Source organism: Catharus ustulatus, chromosome 35 (genome assembly GCF_009819885.2).
Source record: "Catharus ustulatus isolate bCatUst1 chromosome 35, bCatUst1.pri.v2, whole genome shotgun sequence".
NCBI lineage: Eukaryota > Metazoa > Chordata > Aves > Passeriformes > Turdidae > Catharus > Catharus ustulatus.
This window is the reverse complement of record NC_046255.1, coordinates 846,510-870,451: the sequence shown is the minus strand read 5'-3', so window position 1 is coordinate 870,451 and position 23,942 is coordinate 846,510. Positions and strand designations below refer to the sequence as shown.

At 53.6% G+C, this 23,942-nt stretch overlaps 1 protein-coding gene across 1 annotated transcript in view; it reads right to left on the bottom strand.

Annotated features, from left to right (window-relative positions):
• Positions 1-23,942, bottom strand: part of PPFIA3 (PTPRF interacting protein alpha 3) — a 52,491-nt gene that overhangs the window by 23,997 nt on the left and 4,552 nt on the right. The window contains exons 3-14 of the mRNA XM_033084025.2: positions 23,599-23,700; positions 21,652-21,816; positions 20,927-21,001; positions 19,756-19,836; positions 18,816-18,986; positions 17,740-17,886; positions 15,195-15,329; positions 13,225-13,308; positions 11,163-11,294; positions 8,728-8,790; positions 7,433-7,512; positions 840-951 (exon numbers count right to left, since the gene is read on the bottom strand). Of these exons, the coding sequence (XP_032939916.1) occupies positions 840-951; positions 7,433-7,512; positions 8,728-8,790; positions 11,163-11,294; positions 13,225-13,308; positions 15,195-15,329; positions 17,740-17,886; positions 18,816-18,986; positions 19,756-19,836; positions 20,927-21,001; positions 21,652-21,816; positions 23,599-23,700 (1,347 nt within the window). The remainder of the gene's footprint in view (positions 1-839; positions 952-7,432; positions 7,513-8,727; positions 8,791-11,162; positions 11,295-13,224; positions 13,309-15,194; positions 15,330-17,739; positions 17,887-18,815; positions 18,987-19,755; positions 19,837-20,926; positions 21,002-21,651; positions 21,817-23,598; positions 23,701-23,942) is intronic.

Genomic DNA, 23,942 nt, shown 5'->3' with positions numbered 1-23,942 from the left:
CCCTAATTTTGCCCAAATTCCTCCAAAATTCCCCAAAAAATTCCCCAAAAAATTCCCAAAAAAATCCCAATTTTTTCCCCAAAATTCCCCAATTTTTTCCCAAATTTTTTCCCAAAATTCCCCCTAAGTCCCCCCAGAATCCCCAAATCCCCCCAAAATTCCCCCAAAATTCCCCAAATTTCCCCAATTTTTCCCAAAATTTCCCTAAATTCCCCCAAATTTTCCCTAAAAATCAAAAAAATTCCCATTTTTTTTCCCTAATTTTGCCCAAAATCCTCCAAAATTCCCCAAAAAATTCCCCAAAAAATCCCAATTTTTTCCCCAAAATTCCCCAATTTTTCCCCAATTTTTTCCCAAAATTCCCCCAATTTTTTCCCAAATTTTCCCAAAATTCCCCCAAACTTCCCCCCAAATTCCCACATTTTCCCCCAAAATTCCATCAAATTATTCCCAAATTCCCCCAAATTTCCCCTAAAATTCCCAAATTCCCCCAAATTTTCCAATATATCCCAAAATTCTCCAATTTTTTCCCCAAATTTCCCCAATTTTCCCCAGAATCCTCCCAAATTCCCCCAAAATTTCCCAATTTTTTCCCCAAAATTCCCTCAAAATTCCCCCAAATTTCCCCAATTTTTCCCAAAATTTCCCAAAATTTTCCCTAAAATTCAAAAAAATTCCAATTTTTTTCCCTAATTTTGCTGAAAATCCTCCAAAATTCCCCCAAAAATCCCAAACTTTTCCCCCAAATTTTCCCAATTTCCCCCCAATTTTTCCCCAAAATTCCCCAATTTTTTTCCCAAATTTTTTCCCAATTTTTTTCCCGAATTCCCCTCCCCCACCTCCTCTCTGGGTGCCCCCCAGCCCCTCCCCCTCCTCCTGCGCGGGGGCTCCGGGGGGGTCCCCAGGGGGCTCTGGGGGGGGCGCAGCTCCAGGGCGCTGCCCGGGAGGGACCTGCGGAAAAACGGAAATTTTGGGGAAAAATTGAGAAATTTTGGGAAATTTTGGGGAAAAATTGGGAAATTTTTGGGAAATTTGGGGGGAAAATTGGGAAAAAATGGGGGAAATTTGGGGGAAAAATGGGAAATTTTGGGGTAAAATTTGGGAATTTTGGGTAAAAATTTTGAGATTTAGGGTATTTTGGGAATTTTTTGGGGAATTTTTGGGGAATTTTTGGGAAATTTTTGGGAAATTTGGGGGAAAATTGGGAAATTAGGGGAATTTTGGGGGGAAATTTGGGAAATTTGGGGAATTTTTTGGGGAAAAGTGGAAATTTTGGGGTAAAATTTGGGAAATTTTGGGGAAATTTTGGGGATTTTAGGGAATTTTTGGGGAAATTTCTGGGTATTTGGGGGGATTTTGGAGGAGTTTTGGAGAACATTTGGGGAAAAAATGGGAAAAAATTGGGAATTTTTTTTGGGGGGGAAATTTCGGGAATTTTTGGGGGAAAATGGGGGAAAATGGGGAAATTTTGGGAAATTTGGGAAAAAATGGGGGATTTTTGGGAATTTTTTGGGAAATTTTGGGGAATTTTTGGTGAAATTTTGGGAAAAATTATGAAAAACTTTGGGGGAAAATTTGGAAATTTGGGGAATTTTTGGGGGCAAATTGGAGAAATTTGGGGGGGAAAATGGGGAAATTGTGGGGGAATTTGGGGGAAAAATGGGGGAAAATTGGGTGAAAATTTGGGAAATTTGGGGAATTTTGGGGGGAAATTGGGAAAAAATGGGGAAAAATTGGGAAATTTGGGAAAAAATGGGAAAAAATTGGGAATTTTTTTAAAAATTTGTTGAAAAATTAAGGGAAAATTGGGGAATTTGGGGGAAATTTTGGGAATTTGGGGGAATTTTGGGAAAAATTGAGGGAAATTTGGGGGATTTTTGGTGGAAAATTGGGGAAAAATTGGTGAATTTGGAGGGAATTTTTGGGGGGATTTGAGAGGATTTTGGGGGGGATTTTTGGTGGAAAATTGGGGGAAAATGGGGAAAAATTGGGAAATTTTGGGGAAATTTGGGGAAAAAATGGAAATTTGGGGTAAAAATTGAGACATTTTGGAAATTTTGGGGAGTTTTTGGGAAATTTGGGGGAATTTGGAGGTGTTTTGGAGAAAATTTGGGGAAAAAATGGGGAAAAATTGGGAAATTTTTTTGGAAATTTGGGGAAAAATTAGGAATAAAAATGGGGAAATTTGGGGGAAAATTGGGAAATTTGGGGAATTTTTTGGGAATTTGGGGGGATTTGGGGGAAAAATTGGGGAATTTGGGGGGAATTTTGGGAAAAAATGGGGGAAAATTGGGGAGATCTGGGGAAGATTTGGGAAATTTTAGGGAAAAATGGGGGAAATTTGGGAAATTTTGGGGGATTTTGGGAGGAATTTTGGGGAAAATTGGGTGAAAATTTGGGAAATTTGGGGGGGTTGGGGAGAATTTTGGGAAAAATTGGGAGATTTTGGAAAATTTTGGGGAAATTTGGGGGGAAATTGGGGAAATTTGGGGAATTATTGGGTTAAAATTGGGGAAAAATGGGGAAAAATTGGGAAATTTTTGGGAAATTTGGGAAATTTGGGGGAATTTCAGGGAAATCTGGGGGAAAATTAGGAAAAAAATGGGGAATTTTGGGGGGAAAATTAAGGGAAAATTGGGGAATTTGGGGGAAAATGGGGAAAATGGGGAAATTTGAGGTATTTTGGGAAATTTTTTGGGGAATTTTGGGGAAATTTTGGGAAATTTAGGGGGAAATTGGGAAATTTGGGGAGAAATGGGGAAAATTTGGGGAATTTTGGGGGGAAATTGGGGAAAAATGGGGGAAATTTTGGGAAATTCTTGAGAAATTTGGGGAAATTTTTGGGTAAATTTTGGGGGAAATTGGGGAAAAATTGGGGAAAAAATTTGGGAAAATTGGAGAGATTTGGGGGAAAATGGGGGAATTTGGGGAAAAATTGGGGGAAAATTGGGGAAATTTGGGGGGAATTTTGGGGAATTTTGGGGGAAATTGGGAAAAATGGGGAAAAATGGGGGAAAATTGGGGAATTTGGGGAATTTTTGGGAATTTTTGGGAAATTTTTGGGAAATTTGGGGGAAAATTGGGGAGATTTGGGGAAATTTGGAAAAAATTGGGGGGGAAAATGGGGGGAAATGGGAAATTTGGGGGAATTTTGGGAAAAATTGGGGAGATTTGGGTGAAATTTTGGGGAATTTGGGGGGAAATTGGGGATATTTTGGGAAAATTGGGGGGAAATTGGAGAATTTTGGGGAAATTTGGGAAAAAGTGGGGAAATTTGGAGAATTTTTGGGGAATTTGGGGGCATTTGGGGGAAAAATTGGGGAATTTGGGGGGAATTTTGGGAAAAAATGGGCGAAAATTGGGGAGACTTGGGAAGATTTGGGAAATTTTGGGGGATTTTGGGAGGAATTTTGGGGAAAATTGGGTGAAAATTTGGGAAATTTGGGGGGGTTGGGGAGAATTTTGGGAAAAATTGGGAGATTTTGGAAAATTTTGGGGAAATTTGGGGGAAATTGGGGAAATTTGGGGAATTTTGGGAAATTTTGGGGGAAAATTGGGAAATTTTGGGAGGGTTTGAGGAGAATTTTGGGAAGAATTGGGGGAAATTTTGGAAATTTGGGGAAAATTTGGGGAAAAATTGGGTAAATTTGGGGGGATTGGGGAAATTTGGGGCTCTTTTTGGGTGTTTTTTGGATGTCTTGTGTTATTTTTGGGTTATTTTTGGAGATAATTTTTGTTCTTTTTTGGTTATTTTTTGGGATTATTTGGGAGTTATTTTTGTTATTTTTGGATTTATTTTGGGGATATTTTGGGGTTATTTTAGGGTTATTTTTTGTTATTTTGGGGTTATTTAGGGGTTATTTTTGGGGTGATTTTGGTGTTCTTGGGGTTATTTTGGGATTATTTTGGGGGTGATTTTTTTGTTATTTTAAACTTATTTTGGGGTGATTTTTGGAGTTATTTTTTTGCTATTTTTAGGTTATTTTAGGGTCATTTTTTTGTTATTTTGGGGCTACTTTTGGAGCTATTTTTTGTTATTTTTAGGTTATTTTGGGGTTCGTTTTTGGGGGTTTTTTTGGGTTATTTTTGGTGGTTTCTTGATTATTTTGCGTTAATTTGGGTTTTTTGGGGGTTATTTTTTGGTTATTTTTGGAATTATTTTTTGTTATTTTTAGGGTTATTTTAGGGTCATTTTAAACTTATTTTGGGGTGGTTTTGGGTTATTTTTGGGGTGATTTTTTGTTATTTTAAACTTATTTTGGGGTGATTTTTGGAGTTATATTTTTGTTATTTTTAGGTTATTTTGGGTTATTTTAGGGGTTATTTTAGGGTCATTTTTTTATTATTTTTGGGGTTATTTTTTGGGTTATTTAGGGGTGGTTTTGGGTTATTTTTTGGGTATTTTTGAAGTTATTTTTTGTTATTTTTTATTATTTTTAGGTTATTTTGGGATTATTTTTGGGTTACTTTTGGGTTATTTTGAGTTATTTTGGGGGTTATTTTTTGGGGTTTTTTTGTTATTTTGGGGTTATTTTTTGGTTATTTTTTGGTTATTTTTGGGTTATATTTGGGGTTATTTTGGAGTTATTTTTGTTATTTTTAGGTTATTTTAGGTTATTTTTTGGGTTATTTTGGGGGGTTTTTTGTTATTTTTGGGGTTATTTTTGGAGGGGTTTTTTTTGTTATTTTTTGTTATTTTTTGTTATTTTTAGGTTACTTTGGGGGTTATTTTTGGGTTATTTTTGGGTTATTTTTGCTGTTTTTTTGTGTTATTTTTGGCGTTATTTTGGGTGTTTTTGGGGTTATTTTTTGAGTTATTTTGGGGGTTATTTTTTGGGGTTTTTTTGTTATTTTGGGGTTATTTTTTGGTTATTTTTTGGTTATTTTTGGGTTATATTTGGGGTTATTTTGGAGTTATTTTTGTTATTTTTAGGTTATTTTAGGTTATTTTTTGGGTTATTTTGGGGGGTTTTTTGTTATTTTTGGGGTTATTTTTGGAGGGGTTTTTTTGTTATTTTTTGTTATTTTTTGTTATTTTTAGGTTACTTTGGGGGTTATTTTTGGGTTATTTTTGGGTTATTTTTGCTGTTTTTTTGTGTTATTTTTGGCGTTATTTTGGGTGTTTTTGGGGTTATTTTTTGAATTATTTTTTTGTTATTTTTTGTTATTTTTAGAGTTATTTAGGGTTATTTTTGGGGTTCTTTTAAAGTATTTTTTTGTTATTTTTGGGTTATTTTTAGGGTTATTTAGGGGTGGTTTTGGGTTATTTTTTGGGTATTTTTGGAGTTATTTTTTATTACAGTAATTTCACGACCATAAGGCGCACCGGACTATAAGGCGCACCCCCCGGGAGCCGGCACATTTTCCAACTTTGTAGATCAGATAAGGCGCACCGGTCTATAAGGCGCACCGGGTTTTTTTTTGCAGCGAGGCTCCGCCCCCAGCTCCTCCCGCACGCTTGCTGGCCGAGGCCACGCCTCAATCCGGCAGCCATTGGCTCCCGGGCCTGCCTGTACCCGGCAGGGCCGGGCTATGCCCACCGCCGCTCCGTGCAGCATCCCCAGGGCCCCGCTGTTCCGGGAGTTCCCTGGCGCTCCGGGTGACCCAATGCCGGCAGGCTTGCCCCGTGCCGCCGCTGCCCCGATTCCAGCTGCTTGCCCCCTCCCCGCGTGGCAGCCGCTCCGATTCTGGCGGTTTTCCCCCTCTCCGCATGGCGGCCGCCGTGCTTCTGGGGGTTTTCGCCCCACCCGCGCGGCGACTGCCGTGATTCCGGGGGCTTTCGCCCCCCCCGCGTGGCGACTGCCGTGATTCCGGGGGCTTTCGCCCCCCCCGCGTGGCGGCCGCCGTGTTTCCGGGGGCTTTCGCCCCGCCCGCGCGGCGACCGCCGTGATTCCGAGGGCTTTCGCCCCTCCCGCGCGGCGACTGCCGTGATTCCGGGGGCTTTCGCCCCCCCCCGCGCGGCGGCCGCCGTGTTTCCGGGGGCTTTCGCCCCGCCCGCGCAGCAGCCGATCCGATCCCTGCGGCTTTCGCCCCCCCCGCGCAGCAGCCGATCCGATCCCTGCGGCTTTTGCCCCCCCCGCGCAGCAGCCGATCCGATTCCTGCGGCTTTAACACCCCCTGCAAGGGAGCCGTCCCAATGTCGGCGGGCCGGCCCCGCGCGGGGGTGGCCCCGAAGCCGGCGGGTCCGCCCCGCGCGGGGGCGGCCCCGATGCCGGCGGGGGCGGCCCCGATACCGGCGGGTCCGCCCCGTGCGGGGGCGGCCCCGATGCTGGCGGGACGGCCCGCGCGGGGGCGGCCCCGATGCCGGCGCGTCCGCCCTGCGCGGGGGCGGCCCCGATGCCGGCGGGGGCGGCCCCGATACCGGCGGGTCCGCCCCGCGCGGGGGGCGGCCCCGATGCTGGCGGGACGGCCCGCGCGGGGGCGGCCCCGATGCCGGCGGGGAGGCCCCGATACCGGCGGGTCCGCCCCGCGCGGGGGCGGCCCCGAAGCCGGCGGGTCCGCCCCGCGCGGGGGCGGCCCCGATGCCGGCGGGACGGCCCTGCGCGGGGGCGGCCCCGATGCCGGCGGGGGCGGCCCCGATACCGGCGGGTCCGCCCCGCGCGGGGGCGGCCCCGATGCCGGCGGGGGCGGCCCCGATACCGGCGGGTCCGCCCCGTGCGGGGGCGGCCCCGATGCTGGCGGGACGGCCCGCGCGGGGGCGGCCCCGAAGCCGGCGGGGAGGCCCCGATACCGGCGGGTCCGCCCCGCGCGGGGGCGGCCCCGAAGCCGGCGGGTCCGCCCCGCGCGGGGGCGGCCCCGATGCCGGCGGGACGGCCCTGCGCGGGGGCGGCCCCGATGCCGGCGGGGGCGGCCCCGATACCGGCGGGTCCGCCCCGCGCGGGGGCGGCCCCGATGCCGGCGGGGGCGGCCCCGATACCGGCGGGTCCGCCCCGCGCGGGGGGCGGCCCCGATGCCGGCGGGGGCGGCCCCGATGCCGGCGGGGGCGGCCCCGATACCGGCGGGTCCGCCCCGTGCGGGGGCGGCCCCGATGCTGGCGGGACGGCCCGCGCGGGGGCGGCCCCGATGCCGGCGGGACGGCCCTGCGCGGGGGCGGCCCCGATGCCGGCGGGGGCGGCCCCGATACCGGCGGGTCCGCCCCGCGCGGGGGCGGCCCCGATGCCGACGGGCTCTCACTTCCGGGGTGGCAAATGTTGCAACTTTGTAGATCAGATAAGGCGCACCGGACTATAAGGCGCACTTCCGGTTTTGGGGGGAGATTTTAGTCAAAAGGGTGCGCCTTATAGTCGTGAAATTACTGTATTTTTTTGTTATTTTTAGGTTATTTTGGGGTTATTTTTTAGGTTATTTTTAGGGGTTTTTGGGGTTTATTTTAGGATCTTTTTTTTGTTATTTTTGGGTTATTTTTGGGGTGTTTTTGGTGTTTTTTGGGTACCTGGAGTAGGAGGAGCCGGGACGCCCCCGGAGCTGATCCAGCTCCAGCTGCATCCGCTCCATCTCGGCCAGCAGCTGCTCCTGGGGGGAAATTGGGGAAAAAAATCGGAATTTTGGGAAATTGGGAATTTGGGGAGGGGGATTCAGGGATGGGGACACCAAAATCCCACCCGGGACCCCCCAAAAATCCCCCCAAAAAATCCCCAAAAAATCCCAAAATTCCCACAGTGCTGCTCCTGGGGGGGAGAAATTCGGGATTTTTTGGGAGAATTTTAGGGAATTTTTTTTTATTTTTGGGAATTTGGGAATTTGGGGAGGGGGATTCAGAGCTGGGGATCCCAAAATCCCACCCAGGACCCTCCAAAATTCCCCAAAATAAAAAATAAAAAACCAAAATATTCCCAAAATCTCCCTCAGAGCTGCTCCTGGGGAGTAGAAATCCGGGATTTTTTGGGGGAATTTTGGGAATTTTTTGGAATTTTGGAATTTGGGGAGGGGGATTCAGAGCTCGGGACCTCAAATCCCACCCAGGACCCCCCCAAAAATCCCCAAAATAAAAAATAAAAAAACAAAATATTCCCAAAATCTCCCCCAGAGCTGCTCCTGGAGAGGAAAAATTCGGGATTTTTTGGGGGATTTTGGGGAATTTTTTTTAATTTTTGGAAATTTGGGAATTTGGGGAGGGGGATTCAGAGCTGGGGACCCCAAAATCCCACCCAGGACCCTCCAAAATTCCCCAAAATAAAAAATAAAAAACCAAAATATTCCCAAAATTCTCCCAGAGTTGCTCCTGGGGGGAGAAATTCGGGAATTTTGGGGGATTTGGGGATTTTTTTGGAATTTTTTTGAATTTTTTGGAATTTGGGAATTTGGGGAGGGGGATTCAGGGCTGGGGAACCCAAATCCCACCCGGGACCTCCCAAAATTCCCCAAAGTAAAAAATAAAAATCCAAAATATTCCCAAAATTCTCCCTCAGAGTTGCTCCAGGGGGGAGAAATTCGGGATTTTTGGGGGGACTTTTGGGGAATTTTTGGGAATTTTTGGGAATTTGGGAATTTGGGGAGGGGGATTCAGAGCTGGGGACACCAAATCCCACCCGGGACCCCCAAAAATCCCCCCAAAAAATCCCAAAAAAATCCCAAAATTCTCCCAGAGTTGCTCCTGGGGGGGAGAAAATCGGGAATTTTGGGGGAATTTTGGGGAATTTTTGGGAATTTGGGAATTTGGGGAGGGGGATTCAGAGCTGGGGACCCCAAATCCCACCCGGGACCCCCCAGAATTCCCCAAATTCCGACCTTGTTGAGCAGGAGCTCGTCCTGCATTTTCTTCATGTTGGCGATTTCCTCGCTCAGCGAATTCTGGGGAGGGGGAGACCCCGAAAATCAGCAGAGACCCCCAAAAAAATCCCCAAAATTAATCCAGGACCCCCAAAAAAATCCCCAAAATTGCACAGAGACCCCGAAAATCACGCGGAGACCCCCCAAAAAAACCCCAAAATTACATAGAGACCCCCAAAAAATCCCCAAATTAACCCGGGACCCCCAAAAAATCCCCAAAATTACAGAGAGACCCCGAAAATCAGCGGAGACCCCCCAAAAAAACCCCAAAATTAACCCAGAGACCCCGAAAATCACCCGGAGACCCCCAAAAAAATCCCCAAAATTAACCCGGGACCCCGAAAATCAGAGGAGACCCAAAAAAAAATCCCCAAAATTAACTCGGGACCCCCCAAAAAATCCCGAAAATAACACAGAGACCCTGAAAATCAGCGGAGACCCCCAAAAAAATCCCCTAAATTAACCCGGGATCCCCCAAAAAATCCCCAAAATGAGTTGAGACCTCCCAAAAAATCCCCAAAAATCAGCAGAGACCCCCGAAAAATCCCCAGAATTACAGAGACCCCAAAAATCACCCGGGACCCCCCAAAAACCCCCAAAATTAACCCAGAGACCCCCAAAAAATCCCCAAAATTAACCCGGGACCCCCAAACAAATCCCAAAAATTAATCCGGGACCCCCAAGAAATCCCAAAAATTACACAGAGACCACCCAAAAATCACCCGGGGCCCCCAAATCCCTCCAGGACCCCCCAAATCCCCCCTAAAATTCCCCAAATTTTTTTCCAGGACCCCCCATATTTTTTCAGGGACCCCTCCCCAATTTCAGGGACCCCCAAATTTCTCCTCCAACCCCCCCAAATCCCCTCCTTGAGGTGCAACTGGAACCATCCCAGACCACCAAATCCCTCCTAAAATCCCTCAAATTTTTTTCCAGTACCCCCCAGATTTTTTCGAGGACCCCTCCCCAATTTCAGGGACCCCTCCCCAATTTCGAGGACTCCCAAATTTCTCCTCCAACCCCCCCAAATCCCCTCCTTAAGGTGCAACTGGAACCATTTCAGACTCCCAAATCCCCCAAATTCCCCCCAAATTTTTTCCAGGACCCCCCAAATTTTTTCAGGGACCCCTCCCCAATTTCAGAGACCCCTCCCCAATTTCGGGGACCCCCAAATTTCTCCTCCATCCTCCCCAAATCCTCTCCTTGAGGTGCAATTGGAACCATTTCAGACCCCCAAATCCCCCCAAATTCCCCCCAAATTTTTCTTAGGACCCCCCAAATTTTTTCGGGGACCCCTCCCCAATTCAGAGACCCCTCCCCAATTTCGGGGACCCCCAAATCCTCTCCTTAAGGTGCAATTGGAGCCATCCCAGACCCCCAAATCCCCCCTAAAATCCCTCAGATTTTTTTCCAGGACCCCCCAAATTTTTTCAGGGACCCCTCCCCAATTTCAGAGACCCCTCCCCAATTTCGGGGACCCCCAAATTTCTCCTCCATCCTCCCCAAATCCCCTCCTTGAGGTGCAATTGGAGCCATTTCAGACCCCCAAATTCCCCCCAAATTTTTTCCAGGACCCCCAAATTTTTTCGAGGACCCCCCAAATTTTTTCGGGGACCCCTCCCCAATTTCAGAGACCCCCAAATTTCTCCTCCAACCCCCCCAAATCCCCTCCTTAAGGTGCAACTGGAACCATTTCAGACTCCCAAATCCCCCCAAATTCCCCCCAAATTTTTTCCAGGACCCCCCAAATTTTTTCAGGGACCCCTCCCCAATTTCAGGGACCCCTCCCCAATTTCAGAGACCCCTCCCCAATTTCGAGGACCCCCAAATTTCTCCTCCAGCCCCCCCAAATCCCCTCCTTGAGGTGCAATTTCAGAGCTCCTGGGACCTCCTAAAATCCCCCAAATTTTTTCCAGGATCCCCCAAATTCCCCCAAATTTTTCCAGGACCCCCCAGATTTTTTCAGGGACCCCTCCCCAATTTCAGAGACCCCTCCCCAATTTCAGAGACCCCTCCCCAATTTCGGGGACCCCCAAATTTCTCCTCTATTGCTTCCATCCTCCCCTCAAGGTGCATCTGAAGCCATCCCAGACCCCCCAAACTCCCCCAAATTCCCCCCAGATTTTTTTCCAGGACCCCAAATTTTTTCCAGGACCCCCAAAATTTTTTCGGGGACCCCTCCCCAATTTCAGAGACCCCTCCCCGATTTCAGAGACCCCCAAATTTCTCCTCCAGCCCCCAAATCCCCTCCTTGAGGAGCCATTTCAGAGCTCCTGGGACCCCCTAAACTCTCCCAAATTCCCGCCAAATTTTTTTCCAGGACCCCAAATTTTTTTCCAGGACCCCCCAAATTTTTTCGGGGACCCCTCCCCAATTCGGAGACCCCTCCCCACCTTCTCCTCGATGGCTCCCATCCTCTCCTTGAGGTGCAGCTGCAGCCTCTCGTTGCTCTCGCTCAGCAGCCGATCCACGGTCTCCGAGAGCCGCTTGTTGTGCTCGTCGTTCATTTTCTCCCTTTGCCGCGCCTGGGGACCCCAAAATCACCCCAAAATCACCCCAAAAATTCGAGGGGGTCCCCAAAAAAAATTTGGGGTGGTTAAAGGCAGAAGGAGGGGTGAAAACCCGGTGTTTTTACAGCAAAAAATGAGAATAAATTGAATTTTTTTGTGATTTTTGGAATTTTGGGGTGGGGAATTTTGGGGTCCAGAATTTTTTGGGGTCCCGAATTTTTGGGGTATTCCCCATTTTTAGGGTGCCAAATTTTTAGTGTGACCCCGTTTTTTGGGGTTTCCCAATTTTGGGGTGTCGATTTTTGGGGTCTCCCCATTTTTGGGGGATCCGGTGTCGATTTTTGGGGTTTTCCCATTTTTCGTGTCCCCAAATTTTGGGGTTCCCCCATTTTTGGGATGCTGATTTTTGGGGTTCCTCAAATTTTGAGGTGCTGATTTTTGGGGTTCGCCAAATTTTGGGGTTCGGATTTTTGGGGTGCAGATTTTTGGGATTCCCCCAAATTTTGGGGTGCAGATTTTTTGGGCTTCCCCCAAATTTTGTGGTGCGAATTTTGGGGTTCCCCCATTTTTGGGATTCCCCCAAATTTTTCGTGTTCTCATTTTTTAGGATGCCAATTTTTGGGGTTCCCCCAATTTCGGGGTTCCAGTTTTTGAGGTTCTCTCATTCTTGGGGTTCCCCAAATTTTGTGGTGTGGATTTTGGGGTTCCCCCATTTTTGGGTTCCCCCGAATTTTGGGGTTCCGATTTTTTGGGTTCCCCCAACTTTGGGGTTCAGATTTTTTGTGTTCCCCCAAATTTTGGGGTGCAGGTTTTTGGGGTTCCGATTTTTGGGGTTCCCCCAATTTTTGGGTGCAGGTTTTTGGGGTTCCCCAAACTTTGGGATGCAGCTTTTTGGGGTTCCCCATTTTTGGGGTTCCCCCAAATTTTGGGTTCCCTCATTTTTGGGGTTCCTATTTTTGGAGTTTCCCCCCCAAATTTTAGGGTGCAGGTTTTTGGGGTTCACCCAATTTTGAGGTCTGAATTTTTTTATTACTCCCATTTTTGGATTCCCTTAATTTTGGGTTCCCTCATTTTTGGGGTGCCGATTTTTGGAATGCCTCCATTTTTTTTATTCCCCCAAATTTTGGGGTGTGGGTTTTTGGGGTTCCCTCGTTTTTTTTATTCCCTCAAATTTTGGGGTACAGATTTTTGGGGTTCACCCAATTTTGGGGTCTGAATTTTTTTATTTCTCCCATTTTTGGATTCCCTTAATTTTGAGTTCCCTCATTTTTGGGGTGCCCCAAATTTTGGGGTTCCCCAAATTTTGGGGTGCTGATTTTTGGGGTTCCCCCAAATTTGGGTTCCCCCAAATTTTGGGGTCCCAAATTTTTGGGATTCCCCCAAATTTTTGTGTTCTCATTTTTAGGGTGCAAATTTTTGGGGTTCCCCAAATTTTGGGGTTTGGATTTTTGGGGTTCCCCCAAATTTTGGGGTGCAGATTTTTGGGGTTCCCCCAAATTTTGGTGTTCCCATTTTTAGGGTGCCAATTTTTGGGGTTCTTCCAATTTCAGGGTTCCGATTTTTGGGGCTCTCCCATTTTTGGATTCCCCCAATTTCAGGATGCAGATTTTTGGGGTTCTCCCAATTTCAGGGTGCGGATTTTCAGGGTTCCCCCATTTTGGGGTTCCCCCAAATTTTAGGGTTCGGATTTTTGGAGTGCTGATTTTTTGGGGTATTCCCATTTTGGGATTCCCCCAAATTTTTGTGTTCTCATTTTTAGGGTGCCGGTTTTTGGGGTTCCCCCAATTTCGGGGTGCAGATTTTTGGGGTTCCCTCATTTTTGGGGTTTGGATTTTTGGGGTTCCTCCATTTTTGGGGTTCCCCCGAATTTTGTGGTGTGGATTTTGGGATTCCCCCATTTTCGGGGTTCCCCGAATTTTGGGGTGCCGATTTTTGGGGTCCCCACCCTCTGCAGCTCCTGGTTCTTCTCCTGCAGTTGAGCCTCGAGCTGCCGGAGCCGCTCCTCGAAATTCCCGTGGCGCTCCTCAGCCTGGGGACATTCGGGGACATTTTTGGGATATTTTGGGGACATTTTGGAAATTTTGGGGCATTTTTTGGGGGGAAAAATTCCCTCAGGACTCCCCCAAATCTCCCCCAAAACTCCTCAAGATCCCCAAAATTCCCCAAAATCCCTTCAGGATCCCCCAAATCCCTCCTAAACCCCCCTAAAAGTTCCCCAAATTCCCCCAAATTCCATCCAGGACCCCCCCATATCCTCCCTAAATGCCCCCAGGACCCCCCAAATTCCTTCCAGGACCCCCCAAACTTCACCCAAATCCCATCCAGGACCCCTCCAGGACCCCCCAATTCCCCCCAGGACCCCCCAAATCCCCCCCAGGACCCCCAATCCTCCCCCAAATGCCCCCAGGACCCCCCAAATCCCCCCAAATCCTCCCCCAATCCTCTCAGGACCCCCCAAACTTCACCGAAATCCTCCTGAAACTGCCCCAAATCCCCCTAAAATCCCTCTTAAATGTCCCCAGGGCCCCCCCAGGACCCCCAAAATGCCCTCAGGACCCCCCAAATCCCTTCCAGGACCCCCCAAATCCTACCCAAATCCCTTCCAGGACCCCCAAACCTCTCCCAAAATCCTCCTGAAACCCCCCAAATCCACCCCCAAATCCCCCCAGGATCCCCCAAATCCCCCCCAAGATCCTCCAGGACCCCACAAATCCCTTCCAGGACCCCCCAAATCCTCCCCAAATGCCTCCAGGACCCCTCAAATCCCCCCAGGACCCCCCAAATCCCCCCAATTTCCCCCCAGGACCCCTTCAGGGCCACCCCAGGACTCCCCAAATCCCTTTAGGACCCCCCAAATTCCCCCAAATCCCTTCCAGGACCCCCCCAGGACCCCCCAAATCCTCCTGAAACTGCCCCAAATCCCCCCAGAATCCCCCTTAAATGTCCCCAGGGCCCCCCCAGGACCCCCAAAATGCCCCCAGGACCCCCCAAATCCTCCCCAAATCCCTTCCAGGACCGCCCAAACCTCACCCAAATCCTCCTGAAAATGCCCCAAATCCCCCCAAAACCTCTTCAAGACCTCCCCAAATCCACCCCAAACGCCCCCAGGACCCCTCAAATCCTCCCCAAACCCTTTTAGGACCCCCCAAATCGACCCCAAATGCCTCCAGGACCCCCCCAGGAGCCCCCAGGACCCCCCAAATCCTCCCCAATTTCCCCCCAGGATCCCCCAGGACCCCCCAAATCCCTTCCAGGACCCCCCAAATCCTCCCCAAATCCTCCCCAAATGCCTCCAGGACCCCCCAAATCCCCCCAATTTCCCCCCAGGACCCCTTCAGGACCACCCCAGGACCCCCCAAATCCCTTCAGGACCCCCCAAATTCCCCCAAATCCCTTCCAGGACCCCCCCAGGACCCCCCAAATCCCTTCAGGACCCCCCAAATTCCCCCCAAATCCCCCCCAGGACCCCCCAAACACCCCCTGGACCCCTCAAATCCCCCCCAAATCCCCCCAGGAACCCTCCAGGACCCCCCAAATGCCTTCCAGGACCCCCCAAACCTCACCCCAAATCCCCCTTAGATGTCCCCAGGACCCCCCAAATCCCTTCCAGGACCCCTCAAATTCCCCCAAATCCCCCCAGGACCCCCCAGGACCCCCCAGGATCCCCCAGGACCCCCCAAATCCTCCCCAAACCCCTTTAGGACCCCCCAAATCCTCCCCAAATGCCTCCAGGACCCCCCCAGGAGCCCCCTGGGACCTCCCAGGACCCCCCAATTTCCCCCTAGGACCCCTTCAGGACCACCCCAGGACCCCCCAAATCCCTTCAGGACCCCCCAAATTCCCCCAAATCCCTTCCAGGACCCCCCCAATTCCCCCCAGGACCCCCCAAATTCCCCCCAGGACCCCCATCCCCACCTTGGTGAGCGCCGCCACCCTCTGTGCCAGCTGGGCCTCGATCTCGGGCAGGGTCTCGGCTTTCTGCAGGGTCAGCTGCAGCTTGGCCTTGGCGTCCTCGAGCCACTCCTGCAGCTGGCGGCCCTTCTCCTCGCTCTGGGGACAGTGGGGACATTGGGGACATCGTGGGGACATTGGGGAGATTGGGGACATTGGGGGGATTTGGGATATTTGGGATATTTGGGACACTGGGGACATTGGGGACATTGGGGCCTTGGTGTCCTCGAACCACTCCTGCAGCTGGTGGCCCTTCTCCTCGCTCTGGGGACAGTGGGGACATTGGGGACATCGTGGGGACATTGGGGACATTGGGGGGATTTGGGATATTTTGGGACATTTGGGATATTTGGGATATTTGGGATATTTGGGATATTTGGGACATTGGGGTCTTGGTGTCCTCGAACCACTCCTGCAGTTGGTGGTCCTTCTCCTCCCTCTGGGGACAGTGGGGACATTGGGGACATCGTGGGGACATTGGGGACATTGGGGACATTGGGGGGATTTAGGATATTTTGGGATATTTGGGATATTTTGGGATATTTGGGACATTGGGGACATTGGGGCCTTGGCGTCCTCGAGCCACTCCTGCAGCTGGCGGCCCTGCTCCTCGCTCTGGGGACAGTGGGGACATCGTGGGGACATTGGGGACATTGGGGACATCATGGGGACATTGGGGACATTGCAGGGACATTGGGGACATTGGGGGGGATTTGGGATATTTGGGACATTGGGGACATTGGGGACATTGGGGACATTGGGGCCTTGGCGTCCTCGAGCCACTCCTGCAGCTGGCGGCCCTTCTCCTCGCTCTGGGGACAGTGGGGACATTGGGGACATCGTGGGGACATTGGGGAGATTGGGGACATTGGGGGGATTTGGGATATTTGGGATATTTGGGACACTGGGGACATTGGGGACATTGGGGCCTTGGTGTCCTCGAGCCACTCCTGCAGTTGGCGGCCCTGCTCCTCGCTCTGGGGACATCATGGGGACATTGGGGACATCGTGGGGACATTGTGGACATCGTGGGGACATTGGGGACATTGGGGACATTGAGGGGATATTTGGGATATTTGGGATATTTGGGATATTTGGGACATTGGGGCCTTGGCGTCCTCGAGCCACTCCTGCAGCTGGCGGCCCTTCTCCTCGCTCTGGGGACAGTGGGGACATTGGGGACATTGGGGACATCATGGGGACATTGGGGACATCATGGGGACATCATGGGGACATTGGGGACATTGGGGGGATTTGGGACATTTGGGATATTTGGGATATTTGGGATATTTGGGATATTGAGGTCTTGGTGTCCTCGAGCCACTCCTGCAGCTGGCGGCCCTGCTCCTCGCTCTGGGGACATCATGGGGACATTGGGGACATCGTGGGGACAGTGGGGACATTGGGGACATTGGGGGGATTTGGGATATTTTGGGACATTTGGGATATTTGGGACATTGGGGCCTTGGCGTCCTCGAGCCACTCCTGCAGCTGGCGGCCCTGCTCCTCGCTCTGGGGACAGTGGGGACATTGGGGACATCGTGGGGACACTGGGGACATTGGGGGGATTTGGGATATTTGGGATATTTGGGATATTTGGGATATTTGGGACATTGGGGACATTGGGGACATTGACAAGGATGGAGGGGGTGGCAGCAGCCAGCGGTGTGGGGACATCAATGGGGACACAAAGCTGTGCCCAGGTGTCCCCAGGTGTGTCCAGGTGTGTTCAGGTGTGTCCCCAGTGTCCCCAGGTGTCCCCAGGTGTGTTCAGGTGTCCCCAGGTGTGTCCCCAATGTCCCCAGGTGTCCCCAGGTGTGCCCAGGTGTGCTCAGGTGTGTCCCCAGGTGTATCTCCTCTATCCCAGGTGTGTCCCCAAGGTCCCCAGGCGTCCCCAGGTGTGTCCCCAATGTCCCCAGGTGTGTCCCCAATGTCCCTAAGTGTATTCAGGTATGCCCAGGTGTGTCCAGGTGTCCCCAATGTCCCCAGTGTCCCCAGGTGTGTTCAGGTGTGTCCCCAGGTGTATCTCCTCTATCCCAGGTGTGTCCCCAGTGTCCCCAATGTCCCCAGGTGTCCCCAGGTGTGTTCAGGTGTGTCCCCAGATGTCCCCAATGTCCCCAGGTGTCCCCAGGTGTCCTCACCTGCCGGTACAGGCTCTCCTTGCTGGCCAGCTCGTTCTCCAGGTGTACCCAGGTGTGTCCCCAATGTCCCCAATGTCCCCAGGTGTGTCCCCAATGTCCCCAGGTGTGTCCCCAATGTCCCCAATGTCCCCAGGTGTCCCCAATGTCCCCAGGTGCGCTCACCTGCCGGTACAGGCTCTCCTTGCTGGCCAGCTCGTTCTGCAGGTGTACCCAGGTGTGTCCCCAATGTCCCTAAGTGTGCTCAGGTGTGTCCCCAATGTCCCCAGGTGTGTCCCCAGGTGTCCCCAGGTGTACCCAGGTGTGTCCCCAATGTCCCCAGGTGTGTCCCCAATGTCCCCAATGTCCCCAATGTCCCCAGGTGTCCTCACCTGCCGGTACAGGCTCTCCTTGCTGGCCAGCTCGTTCTCCAGCCGGTCGTTGGCGTCGTGCAGCGACGTCGCCTCGCGCTGGGCGCTCAGGTAGCGCCGCTCGAGCGTCGTGATGCGCTCCTCCATGTCCTCGCGCTGGGCCAGCGCCTGGGGACAGCGGGGGGACATTGGGGACATCGGGGACATTGGGATCCTCCCAGTTTGAGGCCGTTTTTTCCGTTTTTTTCCCGTTTTTTTTCCAGTTTTTTTCCGTTTTTTTCCCATTTTTTTCCCATTTTTTCACATTTTTTCCCCGTTTTTTCCCATTTTTTCCCCCATTTCCCCTTCCCACCTCCTTGAGGTCCCTCTGCAGTTTGGCTCCAGCCTCATGTGCCCAGACCAGCTCCCAGTTTGGGGTTAAACCCTCCCAGTTTGGGGTTAAACTCTCCCAGTTTGGGTTAAACCCTCCCAGTTTGATGCCGTTTTCCGCCATTTTAAAGCCGTTTTTTCCATTTTTTTCCCCATTTTTCCCCATTTTTTCCCCATTTTCCGTACCCACCTCCTTGAGGTCCCTCTGCAGTTTGGCTCCAGCCTCGTGGGCCCGGGCCAGCTCCCAGTTTGGGGTTAAACCCTCCCAGTTTGGGTTAAACCCTCCCAGTTTGATGCCATTTTCTCACATTTTAAGCCGTTTTTTCACATTTTTTTCCCATTTTTTCCCCATTTTCCCCTTCCCACCTCCTTGAGGTCCCTCTGCACTTTGGCTCCAGCCTCGTGTGCCCGGGCCAGCTCCCAGTTTGGGTTAAACCCTCCCAGTTTGGGGTTAAACCCTCCCAGTTTGATGCCATTTTTTTCCCGTTTTTCCCCATTTTTTCCCGTTTTTCCCATTTTTTCCCAATTTTTTCCCCCATTTTCCGTGCCCACCTCCTTGAGGTCCCTCTACAGTTTGGCTCCAGCCTCGTGGGCCTGGGCCAGCTCCCAGTTTGGGGTTAAACCCTCCCAGTTTGGGTTAAACCCTCCCAGTTTGATGCCGTTTTCTGCCATTTTAAAGTGTTTTTTTCCCCGTTTTTTCCCATTTTCCCCCCATTTCCCTTTCCCACCTCCTTGAGGTCCCTCTGCAGCTTGGCTCCAGCCTCGTGGGCCCGGGCCAGCTCCCTCTGGGCCGCGCTGGCCTCGTCCTGGAGCCGCCCCAGCTGGCGGCACAGAGCGGCCACGCGCTGCCGGCCCAGCGACGCCTCCAGCTCGGCCTCGCGCCGGCGCTCGGGGCTGGCCTGGGGACACCGGGGTCGTCAGGGGGTCACGGGGTCACTCGGGGGTCATGGGGTCACTCAGGGTCACTCAAGGTCACTCAGGGGTCGTGGGGTCACTCGAGGTCAGCGGGGTCACTTGGGGGTCACTCGGGGTCACGGGCTCACTAGGGGTCAGTGAGGTCACTCAGGGTCACTCGGAGGTCACTCAGGGTCAGCAGGGTCACTCAGGGGTCACTCAGGGTCAGCAGGGTCACTCAGGGGTCGTGGGGTCACTCGCGGTCACTCGGGGTCAGCAGGGTCACTTGGGGGTCACTCGGGGTCACAGGGTCACTAGGGGTTAGTGAGGTCACTCTGGGGTCATGGGGTCACTCATGGGTCATGGGGTCACTCAGGGTCAGTGGGGGCATTCAGGGTCAGTCAAGGTCACTCGGGGGTCATGGGGTCACTCAGGGTCATGGGGTCACTCAGGGGTCAGTGGGGACACCCAGGGTCACTCAAGGTCACTCAGGGGTCACGGGTCACTCAGGGGTCAGCTGACCACTGACCCCTACACCCCTGACCCCCCAAATCCCATCCCAGTGACCTTTGACCTCTGACCCCCCCAAACCCCAAATCCCCTGACCACAGCAACACCTTGACCTCTGACCATTATGACCCCTGACCCCTCCCTGACCCCTCCCTGTCCCCCCATTGTCCCCTCATTGTCCCCTCCCTGTCCCCTCCCTGTCCCCTCCCTGCCCCCTCCCTGTCCCCCCATTGTCCCCTCGCTGTCCCCTCGCTGTCCCCTCACCGCGCTGTCCCCGTCGGTGGCCGCGTCCTCCAGGCCCGAGCGGCGCCGGGACAGAGAGAGCTGCTCCCGCAGGGACAGGGACTGTGGGGACAGTGACACAGTGACACAGGGACAGTGACAGTGTCACCAACAGGGACAGAGAGAGCTGCTCCCGCAGGGACAGGGACTGTGGGGACAGGGACAGGGACAGTGACACAGGGACAGGGACACAGGGACAGTGTCACCAACAGGGACAGAGAGAGCTGCTCCCGTAGGGACAGGGACTGTGGGGACAGTGACAGTGACACAGTGACAGTGACACAGGGACAGGGACAGTGACAGTGACACAGGGACACAGGGACAGTGACACAGTGACACAGTGACACAGTGACAGTGACAGGGACAGTGACAGGGACAGTGACAGTGACAGGGACTGTGGGGACAGTGACAGTGACACAGTGACAGTGACACAGGGACAGGGACAGTGACAGTGACAGGGACTGTGGGGACAGTGACAGTGACACAGTGACAGTGACACAGGGACAGGGACACAGGGACAGTGACAGTGACAGTGACAGTGACAGTGACACAGGGACACAGGGACACAGGGACAGTGACACAGTGACACAGTGACAGTGACAGGGACAGTGACAGGGACAGTGACAGGGACAGGGACTGTGGGGACAGTGACAGTGACACAGTGACAGTGACACAGGGACAGGGACACAGGGACAGTGTCACCAACAGGGACAGAGAGAGCTGCTCCCGTAGGGACAGGGACTGTGGGGACAGGGACAGAGGGACAGTGACAGTGACATAGGGACAGTGACACAGTGACAGTGACAGTGACACAGGGACAGTGACACAGGGACAGGGACAGTGACACAGGGACAGGGACACAGGGATAGTGACACAGGGACAGTGACAATGACACGGTGACAGTGACAGGGACACAGGGACAGTGACACAGGGACAGTGACAGGGACACAGGGACAGTGACAGGGACACAGTGACACAGTGACACAGGGACAGTGTCACCGACAGAGACAAGGACAGGTGCCATCCCCAGGGACACAGGGACATGGGGACAGGGGGACAGACGCCACCCTCCCAAGGACTGCGGTCGGTGTCACCGCTGGCATCACCGCCGGTGTCACCCCCCGTGTCCCCTGCTGTCCCCTGCTGTCCCCACCTCCTGGTTGGACACCTCCAGCTCCTCCTCCAGCACGGCCACGCGCTCCAGGGCCACCCGCAGCCGCTCCCGCACCTGGGGACACCGGGGGGACACTCAGGGGACACCGACACGAGGGGGGACACTCAGGGGACACCGGGGGGGACACTCAGGTGACACCTAAGGGACACCCGGGGACACCGGGGAGACCCCAGAGCCACCAGAACCGCCGCCCTGGGATGTCCCCAGAGCCACCTGTGTCACCTCCAAAGCCACCTGAGACCCCTTTGGGTCACCCCAGAACCCCTCAGGTGCCACCAGGTGACCCCAAAACCCCTTGGGGACCCTCCCAGGACCCCCCAAAAAATCCCCAGGACACCCCAGACCCCCCAGGACCCCCCAAAATCCTTCAGGGAACCCCCAAGTCACCCCAGGACCCTCCTGAGACCCCTTTGGGTCCCCCCAGATCCCACCTGGCACCTCCAGGTGCCACCAGGTCACCCCAAAACCCCCTGGGGACCCCCCCAGGACCCCCCCAAAATCCCCAGGACCCCCCAAAATCCTTCAGGGACCCCCAAAACCCCCCAAGACCCCCCTCAACCCCCCCAGAACCCCTCCAGGTCACCCCTTAGGACCCTCCTGAGACCCCTTTGGGTCCCCCCTGGCAGTGCCAGGTGCCACCAGGTCACCCCAAAACCCCTTGGGGACCCCAAGACCCCCCAAAATCCCCCCAGAACCCCCCAAACCTTCTCGTCCAGGGCCTTGTGGTGCTCGAAGAGCGACTTGAGGGCCTTGAGCACCTCGACCTCGGAGGAGACCCCGGCCGGGCTCTGGGCCTGGCGCTTGACCACGGTCATGCGCAGGGAGCGCTCGTGGCGCGACACCAGGTGCTCCAGGTGCTCCAGCAGCAGCTGGGGACACAGGGACATTGGGGGGACATTGGGGACATTGGGGACATTGGGGGGATTGGGGACACTGGGGGGATTGGGGACATTGGGGACATTGGGGACATTGGGGACACCAGGTGCTCCAGGTGCTCCAGCAGCAGCTGGGGACATTGGGGACATTGGGGACAGTGAGGGGACAGTGGGGACATTGGGGACATTGGGGACAGTGAGGGGACAGTGGGGACATTGGGGACATTGGGGGCATTGCGGGGATTGGGGACATTGGGGGGATTGGGGGGGATTGGGGGGATTGGGGACATTGGGGACAGTGGGGACACCAGGTGCTCCAGGTGCTCCAGCAGCAGCTGGGGACATGGGGACAGTGAGGGGACATTGGGGACATTGGGACATTGGGGACATTGGAGACAGTGAGGAGGATTGGGGACATTGGGGGGGATTGGGGGGATTGGGGACATTGGGGGCATTGGGGACACCAGGTGCTCCAGGTGCTCCAGCAGCAGCTGGGGACACGGGGACAGTGAGGGGACAACGGGGACTTTGGGGACATTGGGCGGATTGGGACATTGGGGACATTGGAGACAGTGAGGAGGATTGGGGACATTGGGGGGATTGGGGGGATTGGGGACATTGGGGACATTGGGGACATTGGGGGGATTGGGGACACCAGGTGCTCCAGGTGCTCCAGCAGCAGCTGGGGACACGGGGACAGTGGGGACAGTGAGGGGACAATGGGGACATTGGGGGGATTGGGGACATTGGGGGGATTGGGGGGATTGGGGACATTGGGGGCATTGGGGACACTGGGGGGATTGGGGACATTGGATGGATTGGGGACAGTGAGGGGACAATGGGGACATTGGAGGGATTGGGGGATTGGGGACATTGGGGACAGTGAGGGGACAGTGGGGACATTGAGGACAATGGGGGGATTGGGGGGATTGGGGGATTGGGGACATTGGGGACATTTGGGACACCAGGTGCTCCAGGTGCTCCAGCAGCAGCTGGGGACAGTGGGGACAGTGAGGGGACAATGGGGACATTGGGGACACTGGCAATATTGGGACCACCAGGCGCCAGGTGTCACATGCCAGGTGACAAAAGAGGTGGCAGGTGACAAGGGACAGGTGTCGCAGGTGCCCCCAGGTGTGTCCCCAGCTGTCCCCAGCTGTCCCCAGGTGTCCCCAGGTGTCCCAGGTGACAAGGGACAGGTGTCCCCAGGTGTGCCCCCAGTTGTCCCCAGGTGTGTCCCCATCTCTCCCCAGCTGTCCCAGCTGTCCCCATCTGTCCCCATCTGTCCCCAGGTGTGTCCCAGGTGTGTCCCAGGTGTGTCCCAGGTGACAAGGGACAGGTGTCCCCAGTGTGTCCCCAGCTGTCCCCAGCTGTCCCAGGTGTGTCCCCAGCTGTCCCAGGTGTGTCCCAGGTGTGTCCCCAGGTGTCCCATCTGTCCCCAGGTGTCCCCATGTGTCCCCAGGTGTCCCAGGTGTCCCCAGGTGTGTCCCCAGCTGTCCCAGCTGTCCCAGCTGTCCCCAGGTGTCCCCAGCTGTCCCCAGGTGTCCCCAGGTGTCCCCTGCTCACCCGGGTGTCCCCATCTGTCCCCAGCTGTCCCAGGTGTGTCCCCATCTGTCCCCAGCTGTCCCCAGGTGTCCCCAGGTGTCCCCATGTGTCCCCAGCTGTCCCCAGGTGTGTCCCCAGGTGTCCCAGCTGTCCCCAGCTGTCCCAGCTGTCCCCAGGTGTCCCCAGCTGTCCCCAGCTGTCCCCAGGTGTCCCCAGGTGTCCCCAGCTCACCCGGGTGTTGTTCCTCTCCGCCTTGAGCTCGGCGATTTCCTCCTCGCGCTCCAGGAGCTGCTCCCGGCACAGGTTCAGCTCCTTGGTCAGAGCGGCCAGCTCCTGGGGACAGGGACACGGGGACGTTGGGACACTGAGGGGACATTGGGGGGCATTTGGGGACATTGGGGACATGGGGACATTGGGGACATAGGGACATTGGGGACATTTGGGACACTGGGGACAATCCACGCCCTCTTAAACCCCGCCCCTCCCTCAGCGCTGCCCCTTGCACTGACCACACCCACTTTGGCCACGCCCCTCACACCTGCAGTCACCTGACCTGGTCACCTGACCCGAGCTCA